The 26249-nt window shown below is 36.0% G+C and overlaps 1 protein-coding gene across 1 annotated transcript; it reads left to right on the forward strand.

The window, feature by feature from the left end:
* Window positions 1-21758: 21758 nt before the first annotated feature.
* Window positions 21759-25963, forward strand: PPDPFL (pancreatic progenitor cell differentiation and proliferation factor like). Its single transcript, XM_081325886.1, has 5 exons — window positions 21759-21931; window positions 22993-23085; window positions 23934-24026; window positions 24231-24330; window positions 24641-25963. Exons 2-5 carry the CDS (start codon window positions 23031-23033, stop codon window positions 24651-24653), a joined length of 261 nt encoding a protein of 86 aa, XP_081182012.1. The 5' UTR covers window positions 21759-21931; window positions 22993-23030; the 3' UTR covers window positions 24654-25963.
* The last annotated feature ends 286 nt before the right edge of the window (window positions 25964-26249 follow it).

Genomic DNA, 26249 nt, shown 5'->3' on the forward strand with positions numbered 1-26249 from the left:
TTCATGGGACCATTTTTTATCATTCATTATCAAGTAAATGTTATTCTTGCTGTTAATTACAACAATCACTTTTATAATTTAATTCACACTGTATCTATTAGTCCTCTTATAAAAACTATATAACTTAAAAGAACTATTAGTAATATTAATAACAGAACCATATCCATCTTTTCAAAAATATAGAAGGATCCTTGAGTTATGTAGACCATTTATGAAAAGTCTTTTAAATATGGTTATCTTTGTCAGAGATAGTTGATGCGCAGGACTTGATTTGCAGCATAGTGTTTACACTTAATGAAGATAAATTTAAAATCTGTTCAAATCAGATAAAAAGCTTATTCGAAATGCTATAATTTCCTATAATAGCAGCATATTTCTTCAGAAGCACATGTTTCAAAGGTTGCTAATCCTGCATTGATACAGCATACTTTGTTTGAAGCAGTATGTGTGTTTCTAACTCCTAAATATGAAATCTAAGTGACTTAGATTTTAAAAATCTATTCATTAGTAGCTGAATGGAATGCATTGTATGACTTTGGAAAAGTCATCTGCTTTAAGGAGCTGGAAATAACTGTTATGTTCACAGCACATCTCAATCTCTGAGTCCAAAACACCACACTGCACTAATATTGAAACAAAAGCTATATAAATATTGCTAAGTAAATGCTAAGGAGGCTAGATTTCAACAAATAATGATGATTGCTATATAAAAATATAGGTTTTATGGATTGGAGGTTTGTTCATGGAACAGAATCTGATTTATAGTTTGTAAACCATGGCCAATTGAACAAATGTCGTGTTTTGAAATAGATGTTGACATTACAACAGTCTTTTCTCCCCAACTATTACCCACATTTAAATACGTAAGTGCCAGCATGAAGCTTTCATTCAGCTGAGTATAAAAATACTTTTTTAAAACTGAAAAGAATGAAGCAAACATATTCTTTCCCTCCTACGTATACCTAAATTGATTTTAGTCTCTTTGTTTCAGTAACTGCAAATACTATTTTTTCTAAATTGGCTTGGCCAGAAAATAATTCTTAGCTTTGCATTTAATTTGAATGGAATTTTGTTTATCTGATTGTCAGTGTGTTTCAGTTAAACTGAGAAATGTGAAAATCCCACCTTCTCCTTTATTTTATTACATGAGACCCAGGAAGGAAAGCACATATATAACCAAAAATGCACTCTTTTATGAAAAAAAGAAGAGTCATGACTTTTTGTTTCTTTGAACTAAATCTTGATTCTTTTGTCTATGTATCACGGAATAATTTCAGATTTGTTTCTTTGAAGCTTTGTAGGAATTATTTATTTTATTCTCAAGTCTTGAGTATGAAATTCTAGAGGTTCTGAAATAATTCATGTTCCTTGTATTCATCCTTTCTACACCTTCTTCTTTTTTGTTCAACAGGCTTCTTTTCTAGTTGCTCATCAGTACTGAATTTTCATAATACGACAGTAACATACCTGTATATTAGAAATTCAGATATCTTGTCTGGATAGTATGGAGTTTGTCTCTTGATGACAAATAACTTAGCCTTTGACTTCTAATTTAGCAGTCAAGTTCTGTTAAAGCTATCAGCAGTTATTTTCAAGGAAATACATATGGAAAAGGGATGCCTGAATCAGCTTTCATGGTCATCAATCATCCACCCATTAAAAAAGAGAAAGCTAGAGTACTGGAGTGCTTGCTGGAAAAGGGCAGGAATAGAAGAAAATGACAGGTGGGAGATTGATGCTTTATAATTGTTTTTAGTAGACTCCTTTGTAGTCATTCTGGGCATTGTTAAGAGTGCCTAGTAGTCAATTTCTGGTTTTGCCCTGTAGCGACACGGCTGAGGGATCATGGGGCTCTGCACCTCATGGCTGATTTTGCCCTGGGTCAAAAGTTGCCCCGGATAGACGACAAAGAAGGAGGGGTGCCCCGATGATCGTGGAAGGACAATAGTCAATCTGCTCAATCCGGCGGAATCCCTCCAACCCAACAGGAGAAAGAGTAGCTGCACATCAGTGTCTAGCCCAAGCTACCAGCAGCCGAAGTCCAGAAGCACGAACCAGAACATTGGTGAACAGTGCTTGAAACTGGGTGAGAATATAGATCTTCTCTTTTATTTTGTAACTGATTCCCTTGAAAAAAAATCCCCATATCAAGAAATCCTCCAAAAGTGAGGCAGGGGACTAAATCCCCACCCCTCCATAGATGGAAACAGTGAATTAACTTCTAAGGGGGAAATAAATATACTAAAATGAAATTAATAACACTATATTAATGACATCGCCAGGGCTCGTTGCCTTGGAAGAGTGAGGAAGATTCTCAGGGATGTCTCACACCCTGGATGGTATCTCTTTACTCTCCTACCATCTGGTAGGAGATATAGGAATATAGCCAGCTGTACCAATAGGCTGAAAAATAGCTTTTATCCGTGGGCTCTTAGGCTTTTAAATGGGACATAATCTCTGTGAATTTATGCAGAATTGACTTGGGAGGCCGGTGTGTGGTGTAGTTGGTTCACATGGTGTGGTAGGATGGAGGGTTTGTTGTCACTGTGTGTTGGAGGGAGAGAGCACGGGGGAGGCTCAGCTAATCTCAATGTACACATTTTGTACTTTGACAATAAAGGTTTATTATTTATAGTCTGGATAAATCTGAAAATTAAGAAAACCATTAAGATTTTACAACCTAAAGAGTTTTGAAGAAATAATAATAATGACAATAATAATAATAATTTTCCAAATGAGAACAGTTGTATATCTCTGCTGGATTCCTTCACTGCCCATTCCCCCTGGCTTGCCTCTACATTCTGAATTACTTCTGGCAAGGCTTTAATTTCTTTGCCCTGGGTAAACCTTTGCAGTTCGTCCAATTCTGTTTCTGTGAATACTTTATTTTGTATTATAAATCGGCATTGATCTGCTAGTCTCTGTTCCGGGACTTCAGAATTCAAACAGACAAGCACCTGTAACATAACACCCCAGACATAACAATTGTCGATAAGAAAGACAAAAAAGTCTGGATAGTGGACATGGCAGTGCCTGGAGACAGCAGAACAGATGAGAAGGAACTGGAGAAGATAACAAAATACAAAGACCTACAAATAGAAATAGAAAGATTGTGGCAAAGGCCAGCAAGGATAGTATCAATAGTAATAGGTGCCTTGGGTGCAATCCCAAAACAACTGGAGCACCACTTGAACACCATTGGCATTGACAAATTTGCCATTAGTCAATTGCAAAAGGCGGCCTTACTAAGAACTGCTTCCATCCTGCAACGATATCTATAATACCATCAAACATCCACATTTTGATAAAGACTGGATAGGTAGACAAAAATGCCAAATCCAGTCTGAACATCTGGATGACTTTGCTATTATTATTATTATTATTATTATTATTATTATTATTATTATTATTATTATTATTATTATTATTATTATTATTATTATTATATTATTATTATTATTATTATTATTATTATTATTATTATTATATTATTATAATATGTTGGAAGGGACTTTGGAGGTCATCTAATCCAACTCTTACTTAAGCAGGAATCCCAATACCATTTCAGGCAAATGGCTGTCCAGTCTCTTCTTGAAAACATCCAGTGTTGGAGCATTCACAGCCTCTGGAGGCAGGTTGTTCCACTGGTTAATTGTTCTAACTGTCAGGAAGTTTCTCCTTAGTTCTAGGTTGCTTCTCTCGTTGATTAGTTTCCATCCATTGCTTCTTGTCTTCCCTTTGGGCACTTTGGAGAATAGCTTGGCTCCCTCTTCTTTGTGGTGGCCCCTGAGATATTGGAACACTGCTATCATGTCACCCCTCACCCTTCTCTTCATTAAACTACACATACCCAATTCCAGCAACCGTTCCTTATATGTTTTAGCCTCCAGTTCCCCAATCATCTTTGTTGCTCTTCTCTGTACTATTTCTAGAGTCTCAACATCTTTTTTACATCATGGTGACCAAAACTGGATGCAGTATTCCAAATAACAACAACAACAACAACAATAATAAAATTTTGTTTGAAAAAGTTGGAAAATAAATAATTACTGACATCTAGTGGAGAATCAGAGCATAGAACAACAGCAACTCTGACTCAGAAATTGGCAAGATGCCCAGAAACAAAGAATAATCTGTCCCCTTGAATTTTAATAACCTTCAGCCAAATAGAAAATAGCTGGGAACAAAGAAAGAAAACATACTGGACAATCTATAAGCTTAAAAAGTGTCTGCAGAAAAAGAAAACTTGTCTAAGCTCAAGAATTGTTTGCAGAAAAAGAAAAACTTTGACTCTTGGCTAATATTCTAGGGGGGAATTTACTAGAAGGCTTCAAGGTGGCTAAACATTCTGGATTGCAACTCTAACTGGTTGATAATTGACCCCTGAATAGAAGAATTGTTATAAAATACTGCTTTCACTGATGCCTTGACAGTTGGAAATGCATTGGATTACAAAAACCATATATAAAGATAAGAACTATATAAGATTTGGTTGTTTGGATTTTGAGATTGGCTGGTTTGATAAGGCTAATTACAGAGACTATGGTACTGGTGAAAGACTATCTGGAGGGGGGAGATGAAATGGATATTGCATATTTATCTAAAAGGGAGAGGAAACTACACCTAGTATTCCCTTCTGAAAGATCTAGCCTAGAACTCCAGAGATCTGCAGGAGTAATACTCCAAGACAAGACAATTAGATCTAAGAGATTTGTTTCAACTTACCAGATGGAGTACTACATGGTTAAACATTTGTTTGAATATGGTTAAAAGAATAGATAATTTTGGATATAAAGGGGCCCTATAGTAAGAGGGATACGAGATAGAAGTAGTATAGTATTTTTTACAATATATGAAATGTTAAAATACTGGGATGATGTATGTGAATGGAAAGTTTGGACATTTAAAGGTAATTAATCTTGAGAGAATTATGACCGAGAAGACTGATTTGAATACTGAGAGGAAATTAAGCTTAAATAAGAATTTTGAAAACAGGACTCATAGTGACCTAACAAGATGGCTTTTACAAATATATTTGAAATATAAGCTGCTCAGAAAAGATGTTATGCATGGATGTTATAGGATATATAAGTAGTGTAGTACTTAAGAATTCTTATATAAATAAGAATTTTGAAAACAGGACACATAGTGACCTAACAAGATGACTTTTACAAATCCAATTGAAACATAAGTTAATGAGAAAATATGTTATATATGAATGTCATTGTTATTTGTACAAACACAAAAAATGTTTATATCTAACCTTGTATACATTGAAAATATTATTATATTTATTTAATGTTGACAAAGAAGAATACAATTGGAAGAAGCGAAGATCAAGGAAACATACTATTAATTAATATATTGATCATGGAATTATAGAAATTAATTATTATTGTTTTTTCAAATGTATGAACCCAAACGTGCTGTTTACTAAGCACGAAAGATTGTTATTGCAAAAAAATCAATATTTTTTTTTAAAAAGAGTTCCTAGTAGTCATTGTGCTAGAGTTTCCACAACATATTCAGAATTCCAAATGTGCCCTCAAGTCTAAAATCAGACAGCCCTTGTCGTGTAGAGAAGTAGGAGAGTCTGTGAGAGACAAAATCAGGTGCAACTCACAGAACAAATACATACTGTATTTGCCTTTGATGAATTTACTGTTTACCCCTCATGTGGGCTATTTCCAGCATCTGCAAGAATATTCTGTTTCACACAATTGATCCTTCTCTATTGGCCTACCTTCTGTGGCAATTTGTACCTTAAACAAATTTGTGATAGATTGATATTTCTTTTACCACAGCTGGTGCATATCTCTTAAGTAACCTTGATACTTTCTCATCAGTGCTAGTTCAGTGCTACTCTACAAAGTCCTACAGCATGCTAATAGAGGGACTGTGTCTACCTAGCAAGGGTATACTATTTCTTAACAGTGAGACATTTTGTCTCACACACTCCAGTCTTTACTTCCTTTCTGTATGGTTGCTTCAGGGGCAGTAACACTAAGGCTTATTTCCATCTGGCACACAGAGTACAATGTTAGTCATCAGCTGAAGCCATAGTTCTGACACACCCTGTTGCCTTCTTGCCTTCTCTTTGAATCTCTCTACAGCTTAGCTTGCTTGTAAAGATACATCTGTTTCTTACTAATTGTCATTGTGAAGAACAATGGGGATTCACTGTCATTTGACACCATTGCTGTATTGCATAGCAGACCAAATTCAATAACTAGGAAGTCAAATATTTACCTGACAGAAATATTTCTGTTCAATAACTTATAGATCACAGTCATGGTTTACAAGAAGACAAAGATTGACTTTCTGTCTTTGAACCAAGATGGTTTCTGTGTAAATGTTTGTAAGTGAGTCAGTTTAAACAAACTTTAGTAATTATTTGTAAAAGTCAAAAGTGGGTAATTGGAAATGTTAACTTGAGAACCCAAAGGACAATACAAGTACTTCTATAAATACTTGCCAGGAGGCATATACACTATTTCAGTGTCTGCTTATAATCAATGAACTGTGACTGTTTTCTCTTTCATATTTTGAAGTTGTTTTGAGTGAATATAAGATTGGAAAGGTGGATTATGGAGTAGCTGTATATTCAAACTATAATATGCCTTACTCAGTCTCTTTTCCCTCCCATACCATGAGCCTTGCATGTTCTCTTTTGAAGATCTAAAGCCTTGAAGTATGTAGCTTAACTGCATGGCACAAACTTACCAGGAAGATATTACTGTACACTGCTTTCTAGATGAGACACATCTCCCTCAGAAAGTTTGAGTGTTTATACAAAGGATGAAGATTGAATCAAGTTTATCATGGTTTGAATAGAAGTAACTCCCACTGTATAGTACTTGAATGATATGCCAGTATGCCCTCCTGGAGAGAGAGAATTTCCTGCTGATTGCTAGATTGCTAGATTAATCCAATCCAGTCTTTCCTAGCATCCCCCGGATATATTGGACTACAATTCCATAAGCTCTGAACACTTTGGTTTATTTCATAGCATATAACCAAGCTTCTTGTTTTTATCATATGTTTTGGGTACTCGCTGACAGTAACATGAGTCATCAAGCACAAATCATTATCAATCTGCTCTTTTCCCAGAAATAACAGTATATCTAGGACTTTCAGTTGCACCCAGTTAAATCACTTTGTTGTATTTATCATACAACAAAACATTGTGCCAAGCTCAGTATAAACCAGGAAAAAAAATACTGGAAAAGGGTTGATAGTGTAGATCTTGTCAGTGGCAGAGCCATGATTTACAATAGTATCCATTTGTTAGTCCTAGTATTTAAGAGTTTTCACAATATTTTTTGGTTTTTAACTGCTTCCTGTATAGCAGTACTGTGATGCGGTGATATACAGAACAATAAGAATATAACAGGGAACATAAAATTATTGTAACAGAAACAATAGCATTTTTAATAAAATGAAATCACTTTTATTTGTGTCATTATCTTAATAAAATCCATTCTTAATATAAATTTCAAAAGACTTCTATTTGCATAAGTTGCTGAAAAACTTGCTAAATCTTGCTTTTATCACTTGATCTGCTGTATCTATGATTAGCAAAATAGAAAATTGTGGGATAGTTTAGCCAGCCAAATGGTAAGAACCAATTGAGAAGGCAAAAACAGTACTACCTTTTAGAATTTAGATTCTTAGAAATCCATTTATCTTGTGAGATTACGTTATGCCATTAAGACAATATAATCATATTGTTGAATGAATAAGAATCAATTTATGCTATATAATAACAGGAATTGTGAAATTATGCTATGTTAATTTGCAAAATTGCATTGATTTTTTAACACTTGCCATAAAAGTAAATGGTGTTTATTTTTATGTTGATTAAGATCTCACCCTAAGCAGAGAAGGGCAGTAATTTTTGGCAACATAGGTATGGAATAACACTGTGCATAAAGAAATTTACATTGACTTTTCTCTATCTTCTTTATACAGCAAAATCAAAGCCTGATCATTGAGTTTCTTTCTCACGCTTGCTTCAACCTCTAACAAGGCAATTGCTTCTCCAAATTCCTCCTTAAGAGTTTTTCCATAACAAGGTCACCTATAAAATCCTTTACATTTTGGGAACTGAATATCTCAAAAAGAAAATACTTACATTGTGAGCTTTTATCTTGGCACTGTATTGGTCACTGGTCCTAGATAAATGGTTACAGGACCATAGCTTTTTAAGTAAAAATAAAGATGCACTGGAATCATTGTGATTATTATAACAATATGGATTAGTGCTTAGAAGGCAAAATCAATTATTCTAAGGGAGATCTGGGTTCAAATCTATATTCAGTTCTTGGACTAGTCAATATGGCTATAATCAAAAATACTTTACAGGGTTGAAAGGCGGATGGTAGAAAAAATATAGTTATTATATGACACTTGTAGAATAAAAATCGAAGCAATATATATAAGGTCCTCCATTTAATGTAGTTAAATCTGGTGCATGTTTGATTCTATATAGTACCTATTGCCCCAATAAATACAAGTTATTTCTCTGTCCCTTTTGTGTAAGTTCTACAGTAAAAAAAAAAGATTGCTTTTAATGTGTTTAATGTTAAAAACTGTAAAATCCAACCACTGAATTGTTTGTGTTTTCTTCCATGAGCTTGGCAATAAAGATCCCCAGCTTTAATTAAAACTTTGATCTTATATTGGATCAGACTCTAGACATTCTTTTTAATCTATAGACCAATTATTTTCTGTTGAAAATGCAGGATAGTCTAGATATCAGTTGTGAGATATTTATCTGTGGGATTAATACTAGAATGCAACTGTTTTCTGAGTTTTTCAGCACACACAAGTCACTTTTGCCCTACAAAAAATCCTATTGGTTACCAGAGGCTGCCGTCAATGCAGATATAACATGCCAAAAACAGAGGAACACTTTGCACCAGCCTATTTTAAGAGGCGACTGAAAACTGGGTCGAAGTTCACTGCTGGCCCAGAAACAGCTTGACTGTGCAGGGAGAAAATGGAAAATCTCAGTGCTGAACTCGGCACAGTCAGAAAGTACTCCCAAACATATTAATTTTTTAAATAAACTAAATCATGGAACATGATTTGAGCATGGATTCAAGACAAAGATTCTCTACATGCAAAAATGAAAAAGTATACAAAGCCCTGTCTAAATATAGTGGCCTCAAAGTAGGCCGCAATCAATTTGAACCTTGAAAGCATAGAATGTTGGTCCTTCATAAGACCCCTGGACACTTTCATGTATTTATTTTGACAACCATCTATAGACTGTAGTGGCCATCTCAATAAATGCTGCTTTGTGAGACCAGATAAAGTAAAGTGCTGGATTCCATCACCTTAACTAGCATGAAATTTGAATGTTACAGGAGTCAAAAATTATGTGGGCCTCATGGTAAGGGTGTGAATTAAAAATATGTGTAGAATTGTTCTTGGATTTGTGAAAAAAAATGGTTCCACAAACTTCATTTTCTCTTTCATCTTATTGGACATATCCCTCTGTAAGTGTAGCAGGTCAATAACATTTGTGATGTTAAATGTAATATCTCCAGGAAAGTCAGAAAATAGAAGCTGGACTGAGGGGGAAATATAGCTCAGTATTTGAGGGCTATAAATTTCCATCTTTTCGTTTGCATTTGTTTTCAGGTGCAGTTTTAGCAAACTTCTTTCACTGGAGAACATTTAATCATTTGGAAGATTCTGGATGGACAAATCTGGTCACACTCTAGAATTGTGTTCTGAGAACAAAGGTATCTGGTTTATATTTGACCTTGTTACCACATTTCTCAGAATTACTCAGAAAGGATTGTCCTCCTTTCCTTACCAAGTATTGTTTAATTTGGCCCAAAAGTATCATTTAGGTAGTAGAATATAGTGCTGCTTATTTACATGATACATTCTTCTTTACCTGTGCAACATTTTGGTGTTTGGAAGGTAAAATCTGGGGTGGGCTGCCAATTTGAAAATAAGGGGCTCATCAGATACATATGGAGGGAAAAGGAGGGAAAATAACAACTTTACTTGGTACTGTGGACATAAAGAGGATCCTGTTTCTCTCACTTTCTCTTTCCTGTTGTTTGTGGGAGATTAGAGTGATAAATGCCACAAGGTAAAAATGTGTCAGTCCAGCTTTTCCCAGGTCTTCCTCTGGCATTCTCTTAACTGACTTCAGTTGCATGAGATTAAGCTGAACCCCTGCAATATCTGCCTGCATCCCCATTGGCAAGATCAAGCAATCATGGGCAACTCCTTCTTCATTCCTGCAATGTAAAATATTTTTGAACTATTTATTTTAATTATTGTTATTATTATTTTTATATAACCACTCATCTTTCAAACAACTCTGGGAAGCTCCCAATCTTTTAAAAAATAATAAAGTCACTTAAAATTAAAAACCCAATTAAAACATTGGAACAGTAAAAATTATTCCCTCTTCTCCCCCTTCCCAATTTAAGAAAATTAACATTATTAAGAGGAGGGGCTACAATGTATTTTACCATAAAACTGATCTCTCAGAATATGACAGAGTTCTTATAAAATTTGTCTTATGTGCATTTTTTGGGATGTAGTTGAAACATTTCAGTAACTATTTGTCACATATGGCAATTTCTAAGGCTTTTCCTGTGCATGTGACAGAAAAGGTAGAGGAAGAGGATTCAAGTCATGCAAGAAAAATGGTTTGGCCTACACTAACCCTACTCTCTCTCAGAACAAAAAGTAGCATCATGAGAAGCAATTAGCACATTTATCTTGCTCTCTTCCCCTGAATGGCCACCGAGATTGGAACCTGATGGAATGATCAAGCATTCCAAGCATGGATGATAGGGGTAGAGCAGGAACATGGCCCACACAGCCAAGAGCTTTCATCAGGGGTCTGTAAAAGTCCTTGGTGAGCAAAGTTAAATATATTTATTTATATAGAAATATCAAGATAATCAGGATTTTTTATGAAATCATGTAAAAAATAAATGAGATTTCACAACAGGCTGAAATGCAAACTACCCAACTCCATTTTAATTCAACCTAGTGTGTTGCTTGCATTCATCCACTGAGGTTGCTCTTGTGATTTGAGATAACTTAAAAGGACAGGAACTGTTGTAATTTTACTAGCCAAGAGATATCCCAAGTTTTCTTTATTCATGCACATGTAAATTCCCATGTATATATCTAAAAACTGTACAAAGAACAACTAATGTGATTTAAATTATACTGGAAGAATAGCTACTATTGTAACATTGTCGAGAAAACTATAAGGAAACATCCTTGAAATTATCAGGAGTCAAGCTTACCTTAAGGGAGACTTTATTTAATGTGGGGAACAATAGCTCAATAATCAAATATACCACAGAGAAAGACTGCTGTAACAGAATAAAAAGAAAAATGATTAGAATATTTCTTTCATTGTGTATATGGGTTGGGAACTATTGAGTACAAAAAAATAACAAAACAAAACAGCCAATTATAATATCCTTGAAAGAGAAAGAGAGAAGAGAAAATGAAGAAGAGAAGAGAAAATGGACATTGAAATAACTTTCAGATTTTGATCAGTTACATACGTAGTTACTCCATTGATAAATGAGTCTGCATAAATATGTATTTGATGACAGATGATAGATAGATAGATAGATAGATAGATAGATAGATAGATAGATAGATAGATAGATAGATAGATAGATAGATGTTAGCTTTCCTTTGTGTGCTCTTATCTGCTAGGCTGCTTTTTATGTCAAAAGAAGTCACGCATTTTAAGCATGCTTTCATAAATGAGTTTATAATGTTAGATGTGACTCAACTCTGAAACATTAGGAAAGACTTTTGGTGCAAGGAATGTATTGGCACAATTCCTATGGAACATGAGATGACAGTTTTGTGAATAAAGAGGTGTTAAAACCTCCTAATACTTTGACTATGAACAAAAAGTGTGAATAGAGGAATGAACTTAAATTTCACTGTAAAGAGATAAAGTTCATTACAGAAAGATACATGGATTATTGATAACTATAGCCAACTATAAGTATAAATATGTACATATGTTGCTTATATTTCAGCAATGCTGTAAGAAAGTTATGTCTAGGTATAGTCTATTCAATCAAATACAGTCTAAAGATAGCCATATGTCTTTTTTTAAAAAAGAAATATAGAAAGAAAGTGTTTCATAATATATAATCAATCAAAGGAGAGCATCAGGCATGGATGATGATTTTTCAGATAATTTTTTGGAAGAATCCAGATAAGAGTCAAGAAATAAAATTACTATATGCTCTTGTATTGCATTGGAACAGGAAATTAGAACCCTTACTGTTCAGAAATATATAATATTAAGCTCCTGTTATATCTGCAGGAAATTTGAATCTATGTGTTAGGCTGGGATCTGAAAAAATAAAACACACAGAGTCACACTGGAAGATGAAAATGTAAACAACTTGTGTGTGTACTGCCAAGAAAACTAAATGGACATGGCTATGAAGTTATCAGGAGGGACATGGTGGCTCAGTGGGTTAGGATGCTGAGCTTGTCGATCAGAAGATCAGCAGTTTGGTGGGTCAAATCCTGAGTGCCATGTAGCAGAGTGAGCGCCTGTTACTCGTCCCAGTTTCTGCCAACCTAGCAGTTCGAAAGCAAGTAGAAAAATAGGGACCACTACGGTGGGAAGGTAACAGTGTTCCATGCGCCTTTGTCATCTAGTCATGCCGGCCACATGACCACGGAGACGTCCTCGGACAAGCGCTGGCTCTTCGGCTTTGAAACGGAGATGAGCACCGGCCCCTAGAGTTGGAAACGACTAGCACGCATGTGCGGGGGAACCTTTACCTTTACCTTATGAAGTTATCAGGAATTAATGTTGAATGAATGGATCTCTTATCTTTTATTGGCAACAAATTATGTAGATAAATTCTCCCTATTATTCTCTTTAGTTAATATCGTATTCTATCCTATTTGGTTAATAAAGAATTCAATAATGTTAATTAAGAAGAAATAAAAATTAACAATTGAAAATAAGGATGCACAATCGATCTTCTCCAAAAATGGAGTCAGATTGCAACTTTTAACGTCCTTATATAGAACATTTAGTTTATTTATTAATCAGATTTGTATAGATGCCTGTCTCCCCCAAAGGGGATTCTGGATGGCACGTAACAAGAGAAAAGAATTGTTCCCATCACTGTATTTTCTTTCCAATATACACTAAAAAGCAAAGTGTGCTCCATATATGAGAAGGAACATGCTGCTTAATGTGAAGGGCAGAACCATTCTGAAAATAAGTTTGGAAATAAAAGTGTATGAAACGTATGTTTATGTGATTATGATTAATCAAAATAAAGAGTGGACATAAATTTTAGAACAATAATTTTTCAAGAATCTTAATATTTCATTTACTTCATTTAATCTGCTGTTATTTACACATTCAAGTCACAGAATCTATACAGGAGGGTCAAGAATTATGGATTTTCAGAAAATACTATTACCATACTATCCTCATTTTCTGCTATAGCATAAAAGATGATATGTTACTTTTACTACCTCTTTGACCAATATTTGATATTTGTCAAAAGATTCTCACTAAGATAATAAAATCTTAACTTTCAGACTGTTGCAGCATTTATGCATGTATACATAAATAAATATTTAGCATTATTTTAAAGACCGGCACATTTATTGTGACATATTTGGTTTATAGATTACTGGCCACTGTTGTCACAGTACAATATGTTGAATATGATGATGTCTCAGACAATTATCTTATCCCATTATGTGTAAGATTCTTGAGAATTTGATGTTTTCTGTGTTACTACAAAGTAATGAATTCTTTGGTGTCTCTGAAAAACATATGAAGATTGCATCTTTACAAGTAGAAAAGAGTTATAAGCTGACACTACTTTTGTCTCTTATTTTTCTAATCATGGAGGTAGCTTATGAACTGAATAAAAATCTGGAGAACCATTGGATAACAGCAAACTGGAGGTAATGATTACTGTAGTATTGACAACTGTTTGCTAGAATTCAAGCTTACCTTGGCTTGATCTATGATTATTTGGATTTGGTTTCAGTTTCTTGCCAGTAAAGAAAAATGCAGGGAGATCTTAACCTTAGCCCTACTTCTAGAAAAATACCCGACATTATTGGCTCATTTTAGTAGGGCAGATCAACTCATATAAAAAAAAGGCCAAACTGACTGTAGCTCATTAATCCAAAATGTAGTTTGTTAGTCTCTGATTGTATTGCTTGAACCTAGATATAATGGTTTATTCAATAACCATGATTATCATTAACCAGCAGCCATTAAGGTTTATACTTGCTTCATTGGAAGCAAAGAATATCTATAATATGCTGATAGTTATATACTTCCTTGCTTTTTGGAGGGCTTGTATTTCTTTCAGTATCAACTAATGGGAGAACTGAACATGAATAGCTTTTGATCTGATCCAACTTTGTTTAAATTAGGCCTCTTATTTATTTATTTATTTATTTATTTATTTATTTATTTATTTATTTATTTATTTATTTATTTATTTATTAGATTTATATACCGCCCTTCTCCTGAAGGACTCAGGGCGATGTACAGGGCAATTAAAATATAAAATACAAAAGTTAAAAATAAATTAAATTAATTAGCCCTAACCAATAAATTAAGTTAAAAGTAAACCCCAAACCCAGGCCGGCCTGTTCAAATAGCCAGGTTTTCAGGTCACGGAGAAAAGAGCGAAGGTCAGGAGCCATCCGGAGCTCTACAGGCAGCTGATTCCAAAGGGCAGGCGCGGCCACAGAGAATGCTCTCCCCCTGGGGGCCGCCAGCCGGCACTCCCTGACCGATGGCACCCTGAGGAGACCCTCTCTGTGAGAGCGCACAGGACAAAGGGAAGTTGACGCCGGCAGCAGATGTTCCCTTAAATAGACCCTCTCTTCATTCATTAATTATTTGTTTTGATTATTCCTTACTTCAGACACATTATTTAGATTCCAGTGCAATATTAAACTAAGTATAAATGAATTGTTTTATATTAAACAAGATTAAATTATAAACCTGCATAAAGCATTGCAATGGGCTTAGGTACTAGTATAGAACATCTCTCTGCCTCACAACTGTATAAAAATATTTACAATATATAGATCAAAAGATGAAAAATGTAGGAAAACATATAAAAAAGAATACTGAATGTCCAAATATGTTTTTCTAACAACATAAATGAGAAGTAGCATTCGTACAGGCTTGCTTATCATTACCTGCACAGCATGTGATAATTTGCCATATTACAGATCTGAATGGAGATTTCATGGCACCTTAATCCCATTCCACATCAAATACAATGTTTTTCATAGGAGTTACTTTACTTAGCTATCTAAGGTAAGAGTTATGATAAACTAATTTTGGAGTTTTCAACTGGCCATGGACTAGACTGGGCTAATTAACTATTCTCAACAATTATAAACTGTTGGTGCTACTTATTTGGATTGCAACAGGCTGGACCACCAAAGATGGCTGTAATGCAGTCAATGTACTCTTCCTCATTCTCCTATATTAAGTTTTATTAATTTTGTATTCTACTGGTCGCATTCCAATTTATTATATTCATTTCTGTTGCTTAAGGCTACTTATTTAAAAAACATTTGAGATATGTAGACTCAAATAATTCCAGGCAATACTGTAAGCTCTGCATGTGCTGTCCTAGAAAAGAACAAAGAAGATATGTTATAGTGTTCTCAATGTGTTTAATCAATTTTGATTTTATAATTTATATATTAATAGTAGATTCAGTTTCATTGGCCTTAAAATGCCCTATGGAAACAAATATAGCAAATAACAAGTTCGTTTTAATTAAACATTGTTATACAGTAGTTACTTATGCCTCAGATAACATTTCCAAGAAGGGCCTCATCAGATAAAGCTGTTGACATCTCGATGTATTTATAAATGTGGATGAACTTTCCTCTCAATTCTTCTTGAATGTAAATATTTAGCGAGTTGTACATATCCTGAGTTAAACTATGATAAGATTTTTGGGCTTTTTTTGTAGAGACTTTGGGGAAATGGCTTATCATTAAAATGACCGTACCTATCTATTTATCACACTGTTTTTGTAGTCTTGTATTTAGGCTCAAAGTTTTGTTTAAGCAGTGTTGTCAGGAGGACTAGAGAGCTGCTTGCCAATATCAGAAATGTAGAATAGTTTACTAAATGATAGTAAACTTTACAAAAATGATAGAACTGTTTACTAGATAGATTACTTTACAAAAATGATAGAACTGTGGTTGTCAATATAGGATAAAGTTGTGGAAAACTGTATTAGATTAATGAAGGCTGAGAATTCCATGGCTGTGTACTTATCAAAACAATAACAGCTGCAGCAGCAACAATAACACCCCATGCTTCATTTTTCTATTCTTTCTTGACCAAATTAACTGAGAAGAATTGCACTGTGGATAGGGAATGTTTTTAGTGTAATTTCCCAATTCCGCTGAAATTCTCCATCATGTACACACAAATCCATGTGAGTGATCTTTGACAGTAGAACTATGCAAAGCTTACATGGCATATTTAGCTTTGACTAATTTGTGAAAAACATCCTTACAAAGCTGCTTCATAAAATAATGCTTCCCCTGCTCTTAAAGGGAAAAATCTTTCCAATTCTACTATCCCAGAAGATTTCTATGTATGTATGAATATCTAATACCCTTCTTGGATATTAGAATTGGAGTACTGCATAGCTTCTGATGGAGATAGTTCCTCATCAAAGTGGGGTGACTGGGGGGAAGGTAGAAATTTGCAAAATATCTGGCCTAGCACTGTGACCAAAGCCTCATCACTTTTGTGAGGCATACCCATACAAAAGGATGTGTTTGTGTGTGTTTAATTTGATCATAATACTGCACCTGTCATTTTGCAGATTTTGACACTTTATGTATACCTCTGTCACCAAAGCTAAACTTGGCCACCTTGCACAAACCTATTGGACAATAATTTTACTCTCTCTGTTATAGAGAAAATTATAGATGCTCCCCTCTCATGAAAGTAGAAACAAACCACCATTTTCTGAGTGGCAAGTGCTCCCTCACAAACTGGCCCAGTTTCTTCAGCTTCTTACTCTATTGTATTATTTTTATTTTTTATTTTAATCTCATTTATATCCCGCCCTTCTCCGAAGACTCAGGGTGGCTTACAATTTAAGCACAAACCAATGTGCTTAGCAATAGCCTTCATTCTATGTATATGCCTGCTTATTAGGGCTTTTGGGGCCCCCCAAGCGGCATTATTACAAAGTCAGCTTATTGCCCCCAACAATCTGGGTCCTGGGTACTCTAGCCCAGGGGTAGGCAACCTTGGCTCTTTTATTACTCGTGGACTTCAAATCCCTCAGGAATTCTGGGAGTTGAAGTCCACGAGTCATAAAAGAGCCAAGGTTGCCTACCCCTGGGCTAGCCCTTCTGAACAAAAACCTGATATATTTCTTTCTGACTGAACTGATCCCTGCCATATCACCAAGATTCAAAGTTCCCCCAAAAGTAATTTCCCCTCAGAATGAAGAAGGATTATATGGCAGGTGGCTGAAATACCAAGCTAAAACTCAGATAAAATTAGTGCAGATTTATTTTTGCTACCTAGGAACATTCAACAGACAGTGCGTGAATTAAGCTTCAGTTTAAATGCAAAGTAAGATACCTGATTGTGTTAGCAATTTCTACTGGTTACATTACCCAGCAGACAGAATATCTCCAAGAGTATAAATAAAATTAAGAGATAAAACCTGAATTAATTCAACCTACTAATTTTAGCACAGACCTTACTTCAAGATACTTTGCCCGCTCTACTATGCTAACCTGGGGCAAGTCTCCAATTTTCCACTCTGGAAAGTTTATAACTTGCCATTTGAAACTCTGACAGAAGGTTCATGTAAAATACTACCAGTATTGCGTAAATGGTTCTTGTTTAAATTGAGAAACAAATCTAAAGTTTCAGGAATGCTTCTATACTTTTGTGTAATGTTGTGAAAGAGACATTATTACTTTCAGAGGTTTCAGGAAAGGCACAGGACATGCCATTCAAGCTGTTGCAAAGCTGAGTAATATGATCTGACTAATACATCAAGAGGTAACCTATCCCATCTCAGTATAGTTATAATTTTAAAATGTGTAATGAAAGGATTTAGGCCCATGATACGTCATGCTACAAAAATTGTGTTAGATAATACAGGAAGGGGGGAAGTGGTTGGGATGAATCACAATTGGATGGGTTAACATGATATTTTAAAGTTAATTATGATTTACAAATGATAAATTAAATAAAATAAACCTTATTATTGCTCAATGTGACCTTATGGGCCCAACACCTTGCTATTTTTGGTGCAAAAGCATGCTGTAGTTAACCTTCATTGGTCTTCAAATAAGTAATTTTCTCCAAATGCTTTGGGGTTGTGCGTTGAGAATTCTGGAAATTGCAATTGCAATTACTTTTTTTCCTAAAGAAAATGATCCTTTCTTTTGATACACAATGGTAAATTGATATGAATCAGCAACTATGACAAGGAAGTATGTTTTGCCCTAGTGTGTTGTGAGTGTTGTTAGTTTAGAGCAGTATTTTTCAACCTCAGCAACTTTTAAGATGTGTTTACTTCAACTCCCAGAACACTAGCTGGGGAATTCTGGGAGTTGAGGTCTAGACATCATAAAATTGCTAAGGTTGAGAAACATTGATTTAAAGACTTATGTATTTATAGGAACACTGAAAATTGGTGTAATTAAGAAAAACCACATTAACAATTAGTTGCCATGCTGTGCAAACACAATAATTATCAGGAGATATTCTGCTACCATCCAACTTCCAGAGTGATGCCTCATTTGGCATTCTTCTCCTAACCCTAGTATTGTAGAGAGAGGGAGGTCCAACATTCTATGTTGCCTGGAACTCCAGGGCAGTCGCCAGAATCTAGACACTTTTTGCAAAGAGCATCTGTGACTTTGTTTGATTACATGCCTGCAAATCATTTTTGACTCATACCTCACTGCCATGACATCTAGACTAAGACCAAAACATTTCCCATAAAGTATAAGTGGGTAGTGCCATACAGCTCCTAGTCTCTAAATGTATCAGCAATATGTCCCTTCTAGTCTTGCCTCCATATCATCACTGATATGCTAGCATGGCATCCCCATCAGCTGCCGCTGACCTGTTATGGCAGTGTGCCGGGCAGCTAACTTCAATGTGTCCTCTGACTAGTGCTATGACCTCCATAGTATCTGCATCCTAAGTAGGATGCTTGGACCATGTGACTCTGATGGTTTGGATGATGATGGAGTGTTGGTAGGAGGATGTGGAGGTGGAATGGCTTTTCACAGTTCACCTGCTGCACCTAAGCCCTTGAGCTGACAGTATCACTGCTTGTGCATATGCCTGAATGTGGGTTTGGGCCATGTGACATGGTGGTCCCTATGGCTTATGCCAGGATGGAGAGTTATTTTTCTCTCAGACCCTAGGGACTCATTTAGTTAGGTGCATGATCAATTGTGATTTTCCTATGCAACACTCTAGTTGGCCCTTCTCCTGCCCTTAAGCTTCCAGTGAAGGATCAGGTGAAAGGAGACATCACCATGCCACAGTACCCAAAGTACTCCCAAATTCCCTACTAAGAATATACATGCTGCAAATATGAGCATTATTATTTGCACTTGCTGATCCTGTAGACAGGAACTGATTCTACGGTGATAGGTGTAAGACTGCTAATTCTGACTCTCTGCCCTGTTCCTTGACTTGGCTCTTATCCAGTCTATGCTGGAATGTCCTTGCTTTAGACTGAAGGCAACAAACCTCTCTCTCCCAGCCCCTTGCCCAGAAGCCAGAGAACATAAATGAAGCGAAATAAAGGAGGCCTGCTAAGGCATGCAATGTGCGGATCTGTGTTGCACCGCTGCCTTGGAAAAAAGGAAACTAATGCAGGAGCTTCTCCCATAATCCCATATAAGCTGGGAGAAACATTTTGGTGTGTTTGCTTTTGTTCCAGTCATGTTTCATGGTTTGGGGGAACTGTTTGCTCTGAGCTCCCATGTCACCTCTGATAGAGGGCAGTCAACCTGGCATCAGGGCCCTGCCCCAAAGCCATGTTTCCTGGGGCCAGAAGAAGATTCAGCAAAGTTTGTATTTCTTGCTTCCTTCCAAAAAAGCAAGTTCCTGGTCACTTGCACCATGCATATTCCACATTAACCCTAACAATCATAGTTTCATTCCATACAGCATTAATCTTGTGAACTCTCAGGCTTCCTCCTTCCGTTATATATTCAAGTTGGGCAGTATTTAACATTTTATTGTTATGTGCATGTAGGAGTGTGGGTCTACACATATGTTGTATGTAGTATGTTTTGGGGTGGTGTCATGTAAGTGTCTCAATTTGAAAGCGGGCAACTAAATTTCATTTTTGATGTGCGCCATTGTGCCCACAGTAAAAAAATAACAATAAAGATTATCTTATCTTATCTTAACTCTATCTCAGTGTGGATAGGAGGGGTGCAAAAGAAAGGTATCCACCAATCAAGACTTGCTCTAACTGTAGTCCAAACCAAATGCCCAGCCAGCATTATTGCCATACTGGAAGAGCCAACAGAAATACAATTCTGTCTCCTGGCTTAATTTCAAGCTGGGTGAAGCAGAGGAGACACATATCTTGGCTGGCACTGCAGAATTGCCTTACACCACCAACAATCTTCCCCCTAGGCTACAAAAGCCAACTGAATATTAGATAACAGCCCAAAGACATCTTTATTTCCATTTATTAATATTGATAATCCAGTTCATTACATAATAGGTAAAGGTAAAGTTTCCCCTGCACATGGGTGCTAGTCGTTTCTGACTCTAGGGGCCAGTGCTCATCTCCGTTTCAAAGCCGAAGAGCCAGCGCTTGTCCGAGGACGTCTCCGTGGTCATGTGGCTGGCATGACTAGACGCCAAAGGCGCATGGAACGCTGTTACCTTCCCACGGAGTGGTCCCTATTTTTCTACTTGCATTTTTACATGCGTTCGAACTGCTAGGTTGGCAGAAGCTGGGACGAGTAACAGGCGCTCACTCTGTTATGTGGCACTCGGGATTCGACCCGCCAAACTGCCGACCTTCTGATCGACAAGCTCAGCGTCCTAACCCACTGAGCCACCGCGTCCCTCTTTCATTACATAATAGAATAGCCTAAATTTGCTAAATTCAAACATTGGAGGGCAACAGGTTACCTATCCCTGGTTTAAGAAAACCAAACAAAACAAGTGATAGCTAAACCCGTGCTTGTCAACCTCATCAACTTTAAGATGTGTGAACTTCAATTCCCAGAATTCCCCAGGCAGCAAGTCCACACACCTTAAAGTTGCTGAGATTGAGACATGCTGGGCTAAATCATAAAGGCCATTCACAAAATTAACCTGCTCCTCTCCATTTCACATGAACAGTCCAGGAAGCAGACCGTTTCGTCAGTTCTCCCGAAATTGCCAAACGTTTCCCGATCCAAGGGCACGAACTCTTCCCCAACGAGTCAATCGCCTAGCGCGTGTGCACAGTGTGGCCTATGTTTGTTTTTGTTGTTGCCCTTCTCATCGTACAATCAACCAGTCCAGCAGGGCGGGCGGAGGAAAAAGGGAGCAAACTTTACCCTATTGAGCAAAGGAAAATCTCCAGAGGCGAGGAGACTTCGCTCACCCCACCCCTTTCAGACGCCTGATCAAGTTTCAATGTCTCTCGCTCTTCTATATAAAGCCAGCCCTGGAGTCAGGCGTGGGAAGTTAAGGGCGCACTTGTGAGCGGTACTTTGGCAAACTCGGACGCGGTGCGTTCCTGCTACGCTTTTGCGACTGAGCTTTATTGTTCTCCCGGGACGTATGCGGGTTTGGTAGGATCCTCCTTTGTTTGCCCGAAGAAAGCGAAAAGGTATCCCAGGACACCGCGGTGAGAGACGGTAACAGGTAATCCGAGCTCTGTTTATGTTTTTTGGGATGCTAGGAATGCAAATCCACACTTTCGATTAGACAAATTCTTTCCTGAAGTTTTCTTTCGAAGTGACTTAAGCAAGCGACTTCATACGTTACTTTTTTCGTTTAAAAGCAGTGGGGAGGCTAGAAAGTTCTTCTGCAGAGATTTCACGGAGACTGGACGTGCGTTGCGTGTTGGGACTAGTTAATGAGAGACATGGCTCCTTAGTACTGTACAGTAAGTTAGAAAAAGAAGTTATAAAAGCCGCTTGGCCTTTAGTTTCTTAAGGCTTTTGAGGAATTTTAAGCACATATCCTGACTACGTGAGTGGGAATAAGACTCGATTCATACACAGAATGGTCCCTCAGCCAAGAAACTACTGCTTGTTCAAACAGGTAATCTGTTAGCAGCACATGGAGCATACCTTGTATTCTGGAAGTATAGTCTCAGCCCACACTTAGGAGCATCTTCAGATACTGGAAAAAAAGATGAAAGCTAGTAGACTCTTTCAGTCAGAAGAGACAGAAGAACTGAGACAGACGAAACTTCTAAATCAGTTTTTCTCAACTTTGGCAACTTGAAGATGCATGGACTTTTAATTCCCAAAAATTCCCAACCAGGTTGAGGAAAACTGCTGTAAACCATTCATGAAACTTCAAAGAATTCTTCCAATTACAAGTGTGTTTATTTGCTTCAAAGACAAATTGAGGAGGACAGCTAGCAGGATCAGTGGTAAGGGATTGTGGGAATTGTAGTCAAAAATAGCAGGAGGGTATCAAGTTGCTGTCCCCATCTTACATTTTTATAGAAGTAGAAAAAAATTGGACGGGTTTATTTTTATATAACAAGAATAACTTAAGGCTTTGGGCATGAAAAAGCCAAGGTATAAATCAAATAAATAATTTCACATATGTGGCATGTTAAATATATTCCCTCTACAAAACTCAGCCTTACAGAGGTACAGTTAGTATTGTTAATGCAAATAGGTAATATAATCTATCCATAGGCTGTGGAAAAGTAATATAGAGCTTTTTCATTTTCTTTCATCCTGAAGGGTGCCTGGGCAGTTTGTTACTCTGCAACACCATAACAATGGCAACTGTACCTTCAGCTGGCTGCCTTTTAGCCAAGAACCAGTACTACAGAAGTAAGTATTTTAGATGTTTTCAAGATTGACATGATCTTAAAACTGTTTTGCTTCTGTATAAAACAGAGGGGCCTGTATAGTGTTTACATTGCAACAGAATTTGATGCTTCACTTTCTTAGCTAGCCTAGCAACAACCAGGAGCTTCTTCAGTCTCCTCCTTGATTCAATTTGTGAATAATTTAATTTTCTACTGATTGCAATCCATCTCATGTCTTTGATGTACAATCTTTGGATGTGATCTAGTCTTATCACAAATTTGTGCACTTGAACCTAATGAAAGTCGGTGACTTAGAGCACTATTAATTGATACGATACTAATGTTATATGTTCATGAATAAAAATAAGCCAGCAGCTCCCTGTTGGCCACGAAGGCCAATATGCAAGCATGAGAAAGGAATACGAACAATTATAGTGCTAACTCCAGCTAGTGAGTGTGTTATTGACAAACAGTCTGTCCATCCTGATGTTGGTTAGGTCACCTGGCCTTTATTTCTTGAGTTATGCAAAACGGAACAAAACAAATATCAGGTTTGCATTCTATTTATTTAAAAAATGTGAAAGCACTGTTCTCCTTTCATTCTTAGTTGACAATCATATGATCTAGCCTTCCATACATAAAACTGCTACACTCTTCAGATAGGATTACAATCTGATTTATAAAATGGGCATAGTATACATGTTATCCGATCATCTGTATTATCAAAGGTACTTCAGGTTTTGTACAAAAATACATAAAATGTTGGACTTCAAGAAAAACTAGTTAAATACTAGTTTACTTTTTAATAATAAATACAAAATGCTCCCCACTTTCTGAAATAGAATGTAATATTTCTATTTTCACATATAGCACGATTGAATTCTGAGTCCAGTGTTTCTTCAAGCAGTTCGTCTTGCTGTTCTGATCCCATGCCATTCTCAGACCAGGAAAAAAATCACCACGGTATTGTATCTTTATCAAAGTTTTTAGTCCAAAAAAAGTATAAAAAAATATTCCACTGTCTTTTATCCACTTAATCTCTATATGTTTTCAGTGAAATTTAAGCTTGATCTTTCTCTAATATTGCTACTTCATTAAAAGTAATCATTTTATTTTTGCTTTGAAAGCTTTATTATACAATGGATATTTTGCATCATCCATTTATAGGTCTACCTGAAATATTTGAAAAATGCTGGTGGATAAAAAGCTTTTTTCATTGTGAGCCAACACCTCCAAACGTAGGCAGAAAAACCTTATCAGCCAGCAGGTAAGAACTGTTTTTCTCCTGGAATGCACAATTTATTTGAATTAATGTTCTTTAGAATTTAGTCTCAAGCTAATGTGCTACTTGAGGTTCATTCTGATGCTAATTGTAACTGTAGTTTATATAGAAGTTCTCAACCCAGAATAGTGCTTAAAATAGAGCTTAAATCTGCTTATTCTGGACAAAGGTAGACTTTGTCTATTATTATTCCTTTTGCCATGTCTCCTAAACAGCTGCATTAGTTTCTCCTGAAAGCTTGGCAGTAATTCATGACACTAATCTTGGTCATAAATCATAATTTCTCTCTTGATAGTACTAACAGCTGATTGGGATATCAAGTTGAAAGTTCCTGCCGGGACATTATAGACAGTCATCTCTTGAAATGAATTCACTTCTGTGAAGAAAATGAACTGCTTGAGAATTCAGCTGTAGAAGAAATACAAATTATCAAGAATTTAATCAGAGCTTATTCATCAAGCAACCATCTTTTCAGTGTCTGCTGCAAGAATTCTTGATAATGAACAGGTGTTCTATATTTTATAATAATTTTTGTGTTTCACAAAATAAAATGCAAATGCAAAGTCTAGCGGGATATGGCGTATCTGATTGTTTGGGATATCCTTCATTAAATTGAAAAGCTGTAGATTGCTTGGGTAAAAATGTTTTAAGGTTATCATGCCTTTTATACAGTGATGCCCTCCCCCCGCCCCGGCAAAACAGACAACCGCTTTCCACAGAATTTAAGTTTGGAATGTTAACTATGGTAACCTTCTACTTCATGAATAATTTACTTAAATGCCAAATACAAGTTTCTCTTATTTATCAACAGCTAGAGGAAAACTGGTTAAGGCATTATTTATGGATGATTCAATTAAAAACAAAAATGGAACATAGTATTAAACTCCTTCTCTGGTTTCTAATTCTACTATTTTCATTGGTGCTTTCTTCCATAGTTGTGTTACTATTGTATATTACTCCTTTGACATCAAATAGTGTAATATTGATATCTCTTCAAATTAGAGATAATTTAAGAACTCTGGATTGATTTTTGTTTTATTTTTTATATATTATCATTCTGTTTTAAAGCACAGAAAAATAATAGTACAGCATTCTGCTTTGCAAGAGTTGTACGTTTTATTTACTTACACTAAGGAATATATATTTGTATCACATGAGGAATCTGTGAGTGCTGAATATTCTAAATTGAATTTTTAATATATTGATAAAGTTTCTAATGTTCCTTTGTCATCCTTTTATTTTTCTGATTAATTTTACACAAGGTTCTGTAGTATGAATAGTAACTTCAAGTTTTAACATGCATGCTTTGTCAAATTGTAACTTACCTGGATGCATTATTGCCGACTGCATACCTGGATGCATAATGCTTTAAAACACACACACACACACACACACACACACACACACACACACACACACACACCCCTCTAGTGGAAAAAGATAAATATAGCACAATAAAAAAAACACCCAATAAGCCTATCCTTAAAAGTCTGCTTCCTGTGGGTATTATCTTTTTTGTACATAGAAGCCTGTTTATAATATCAGCCAAGTCATGTGTTAATGTAAATAACTTGTTTTTTTTTATGAAATTTTGTATTAATAAAAATTGATAAACGTGTCTTCTGGTTATTTCTTTTGAACAAGATTTGCATTAAATATCTCTAGAACGCTGTGGCAGTGAAGTGAAGCTGTAGGCAATTTTGTGTACACAAATCTAGTAAATGCTTTTTCTTTGCCCTGATAGATCTGTACATAGTGTCCAATGCCACATGAAAATTTTCCTGAGAAATAATACATTATTGACAATGTGTATTAATCGGTGCTGTACCTTTGCCAGCTTTAAGCATTAGTTTCCAATTAGTTCTTGCTCTTCTGTAAAACCAGACTACAGTTCTCCTGATTTG

Source organism: Vipera berus, assembly GCF_964194415.1.
Source record: "Vipera berus genome assembly, chromosome: 3".
Taxonomy (NCBI): Eukaryota; Metazoa; Chordata; class Lepidosauria; order Squamata; family Viperidae; genus Vipera; species Vipera berus.